Below are 5000 nucleotides of genomic sequence, written 5' to 3' on the forward strand. Positions count from 1 at the left end.
CTGGGGAAGGGGATAAAGGAGGGATAGTGGCTCTGGGGAAAGGGGGGATAATGGAAGGTGTAGTGGCACTGGGGAAGGGGATAAAGGAGGGGTAGTGGCACTGGGGAAAGGGGGGATGATGGAAGGTGTAGTGGCACTGGGGAAGGGGATAAAGGAGGGGTAGTGGCACTGGGGAAAAGGGGGGATGATGGAAGGTGTAGTGGCACTGGGGAAGGGGATAAAGGAGGGGTAGTGGCACTGGGGAAAGGGGGGATGATGGGAGGTGTAGTGGCACTGGGGAAGGGGATAAAGGAGGGGTAGTGGCACTGGGGAAAGGGGGGATGATGGAAGGTGTAGTGGCACTGGGGAAGGGGATAAAGGAGGGGTAGTGGCACTGGGGAAAGGGGGGATGATGGAAGGTGTAGTGGCACTGGGGAAGGGGATAAAGGAGGGGTAGTGGCACTGGGGAAAGGGGGGATGATGGGAGGTGTAGTGGCACTGGGGAAGGGGATAAAAGAGGGGTAGTGGCACTGGGGAAAGGGGGGATGATGGGAGGTGTAGTGGCACTGGGTAAGGGGTGTGGGGTGTGCCTGGGGAAAAGGGGGGATGATGGAAGGTGTAGTGGCACTGGGGAAGGGGTGTGGGGTGTGCCTGGGGAAAAGGGGGGATGATGGAAGGTGTAGTGGCACTGGGGAAGGGGATAAAGGAGGGGTAGTGGCACTGGGGAAAGGGGGGATGATGGGAGGTGTAGTGGCACTGGGGAAGGGGATAAAGGAGGTGTAGTGGCACTGGGGAAAAGGGGGGATGATGGGAGGTGTAGTGGCACTGGGGAAGGGGTGTGGGGTGTGCCTGGGGAGCAGGTCAGTGTGAGAAGTGGTCGTTCTTAACGATGGAGGGCACGCGAGGCGACCCTCCATCCCTCCCTCCCTCCATCCCTCCATCCCTCCTTCCCTCCCTCACCTGGTCCGGCCCTCCACCCTCCCTGAGGGAGGGAACCGGAGAACGTCGAGGGGAGAGGGAGGGAGAGAGGGAGAGCAGCCGAGTGCCTACGAAGACAGGGGAGGGCTAACGCGTAGCGCTCACCGCAGGGATAACGTGTCGTGTGAGTTACGCGTTGTCCAGTGGTTTGTGTGTGTGTGTGTGTGTGTGTGTGTGACTGAATGCCGGTAGCCCACGTGCGGGTGAGCAACCTGGGCCAAAGGCGTGAGACTCGACGGCCTCTGAAGTGCCGTCGCTGGCCCTCCCGATATCCAGGCAGGAGATAGATAGATAGATAGATAGGTAGATAGATAGATAGAGAGAGAGAGAGAGAGAGAGAGAGAGAGAGAGAGAGAGAGAGAGAGAGAGAGAGAGAGGATATATGTACATTAAGATTCAGGACCCACACCCAAGTAATGGAAAATTCGCACTCAATTATTCTGTCTTGGAGTATCTCTCTCTCTGTGGCCGCCGGCCTCTCCTTTTGCTGCCACCACCACCATGGCTACCACGACTTACCACCACCATCGCTGCCACCACCATTATTACCACGACTACCACCACCGTCGCTACCACCACCATTTCCCACTATTAACCACGACTACCACCATCGCTACCACCTACCATTTCCCACTATTAACCACGACTGCCACCATCGCTACCACCACCATTTCCCACTATTAACCACGACTACCACCATCGCTACCACCACCATTTCATACTACCAACCACGACTACCACCATCGCTACCACCTACCATTTCCCACTGTTAACCACGACTACCACCATCGCTACCACCACCATTTCCCACTATTAACCACGACTACCACCATCGCTACCACCACCATTTCCCACTGTTAACCACGACTACCACCATCGCTACCACCACCATTTCCCACTATTAACCACGACTACCACCATCGCTACCACTACCATTTCCCACTATTAACCACGACTACCACCATCGCTACCACCACCATTTCCCACGACTGCCAGCATCGCTACCACCACCATTTCTCTCTGTTAACCACGACTACCACCATCGCTGACACCGACAGACAGACAGACAGACAGACAGACAGCCCCCGACAATCACAGACGACATAGAGAAAAGAGCATTAGGTCTGTGTGACAACGGTGGAATGCAAGGTGAACACAGCAGTCTTTACAGAGAGAGAGAGAGAGAGAGAGAGAGAGAGAGAGAGAGAGAGAGAGAGTCGGGGTGTGTGGGGGGTGAGGGTGAGGGCAGGCGGGTTAGGGGGGAAAACAGACAGAGGAAACAGACAGAGAGACAGATCCCAGGAGACAGGTACCACTAGATCTTGCTCCCATGTCCGTGATTTGCATATCCCACAGTGCTGGGGGGGTAATGTGAGAGGCTGAGGGGAAGGGAGTAGGTGGCAGGCCCTCTGTATGAGGCACCACGGCTGCCACTGCTGGTCACACCAGGTGACCTGTAACCCCAGGTGACCTGTGACCCTAGGTGAACCCTTAGGTGACCTGCACCCCAGGTGACCTGCATGTACACCATACCTCCACCCTCCTCCCCACCCTTCCACAGGTTAACCAGGTCACGTGCCACACTCTCACAGATGCACATATCCCTCTGTGTGTGTGTGTGTGTGTGTGTGTGTGTGTGTGTGTGTATTACATAGAGACATGTACTCTCGTATACAATGATCTGACCTCTGTGTTTCTCAGAGAGAGAGAGAGAGAGAGAGAGAGAGAGAGAGAGAGAGAGAGGGGCTTGGAAAGCAATATTCGTAGACAGAGCGGGAGAGGGTACAAACAGCTCCCTTAGATTCATCGCCGTCTGCTTGACCAGTGTGGTCTGTGAAGTAACCGATAAGATAATCGGGAACCTGATGGTTGATTGATTACCTTTTTGAAAGGAGGAATTACCTTAACGAGAGATGAACATAGATTTAAGGATGGGAGGTGGTCATCCTGCCTAACAAAACCTCTTGGACTTCTGTAAGAGAGTAGTGAGCTTCACTTTAGACAAAGGAGTAAATTGGTTGCATTACAGGTATCGGGATGTAGCAGAAAGCATTTGACACTGTCACTACTACCCCCGCAGCCTTCCCCCAGCGTAGTAAGTAAGTCAAAAGGCGAGGTGGAGGCTCCCTCAGTAGGTAGATCATAATTACCTACTCTCGAATAAGGACAAGAGACGGAAGTCAAGAGTTTAACCAATCAGGTCTCAGTATGTAATGGATGGTTGCGTTAATCGTTCTTAGTGTTGCTTAACGTACATACTTAGGTCTATGGTGACCAGTGTATACGCGCGCATTGATACGTGGTTGGTGTCACGATTCATGGACTGCAGGGAAGATGTAGTACAGGACCGTGATTGTAACTGTATTTTCGTGACAGCTGCAGCCCCATCGCTTCGGTAACTTATGTATTTCTTGGTGCATCATTCCCACTTATGTTACCATATTTAATTTCATGTTTTTGTGAAGTCTTCTTCATATATATGTGATCAAATCAAATCAAAATAATAAAAAATCAAGATTCTTTATTGGTCATGTAAAATTTTGAATATACAACATACAACATACAAATCACATTAACTGAATATCCGAACCTTAAGCAACCAGGAGTAACCAATTAGATTAATTTACCCATTATTGATTACTGTTATGCTCTCACTGATAACTGATTTCTGATACTTCTGAACCTTCATTAATCGTTATTTTCTTCCTTAGGGGAGCATTTGGTGTATATGTTATTCATTGGATGATTTTGGGGTCACTCTGAATTAATTTATGTCTTTGTATCATACATTTATTTATTTGTATATCTCTGATAGTGTACTGGTGATATTGCCGACCCCTGATTTGATACAGTTCTTAATCACCTTCGTCAATTGATGTTTGGAATCTGAATTACAGGTTACATACCAGTATATATATATATATATATATATATATATATATATATATATATATATATATATATATATATATATATATATATATATATGTGTGTGTGTGTGTGTGTGTACACCATTGTTATTTCTTCTTTCCTGTAGTACTGTACATTCTGTAGGGATCTTAGCTACAAATACATTTACCTAATGTTTTTTTTTTCCATTTAACTGTGTTTCAGTATTTGTTGTATTCTTCTGTATTTACTTCAAGTCACAGATTCCTTAGTTCTCACCTTATGAGATAGAGAATCCTCATTCACACAAGGTCATTTGCCTGAATGACTCAGTTTTCTTCATCATTTATCTCAGAACTGTATCACACCTGTGTATATCTGTTGACCCCCAGGAAGTATAGTGTTACTAATACTATTAATGTAGGACGGGTTGTGGTTCTGTCCAGCCAGGAGCGGGCTGTCTGCCAGCGCGCGCAGTGTCGAGATTGACCGGTCCATGCACACCGCAGGGAATGGCTTGATCGTACCAGCGATGAGTGGTTTAAAGTCTCTCAGTTATTAATCTAGTTGCCCGTAAAAAGTGTGTGAGTTTGCCCGTCCGTGTGTATTGAAAATGCCGGCCCACCTGCCGGACGGAGCCACCACATTATTCAGCAGACGGTATAAGACCGGTGAACTTTGATGTCAACCCGTTAATAATTAGCACCTCCCCGGAAACCTAACATGACAGCAATGACTAGCTCCTGAGATATTGATGTCATGTCGATAGGAAACGTCTCTGCCCCAGGGCAAGTAGTGGGTTCTCCTGGCGATCTCTCTGTCTGTCTGTCTCTATCTCTTTCTATCTCCCTCTCTCTCTCTCTCTCTCTTTCTTTCTCTGGCAGTCTCAATATGTCTCTCTTTTCTTTCTCTCTTTGCCCGGCAGGCTCGGGGTTGATCATCCAGGAGACGGTGATCCCCGTGTACAAGATCCGCGGGGAGGACGCCGAGCTCAACTGCGACTACGACCTGGAGGGGGAGCCCCTCTACTCCGTCAAGTGGTACAAGGACGACGAGGAGTTCTACCGCTACATGCCCGTCTCCACGCCCGCCCACGCCTCCACGCCCGCCCAGTCCATCTTCGCCAGGCCCGGAGTCACCGTCGACGTAAGTAC

The 5000-nt window shown here is 49.6% G+C and overlaps 1 protein-coding gene across 3 annotated transcripts in view; it reads left to right on the plus strand.

The window, feature by feature from the left end:
- Nucleotides 1–5000, plus strand: part of LOC139748051 (uncharacterized) — a 239275-nt gene that overhangs the window by 133640 nt on the left and 100635 nt on the right. For all 3 annotated transcript variants that reach the window (XM_071660649.1, XM_071660639.1, XM_071660631.1), the window contains one exon: nucleotides 4772–4992. In XM_071660649.1, coding sequence (XP_071516750.1) covers nucleotides 4772–4992 — 221 coding nt within the window. The remainder of the gene's footprint in view (nucleotides 1–4771; nucleotides 4993–5000) is intronic.

The sequence above is a fragment of the Panulirus ornatus genome, chromosome 5 (assembly GCF_036320965.1).
Source record: "Panulirus ornatus isolate Po-2019 chromosome 5, ASM3632096v1, whole genome shotgun sequence".
In the NCBI taxonomy this organism is placed as follows: domain Eukaryota; kingdom Metazoa; phylum Arthropoda; class Malacostraca; order Decapoda; family Palinuridae; genus Panulirus; species Panulirus ornatus.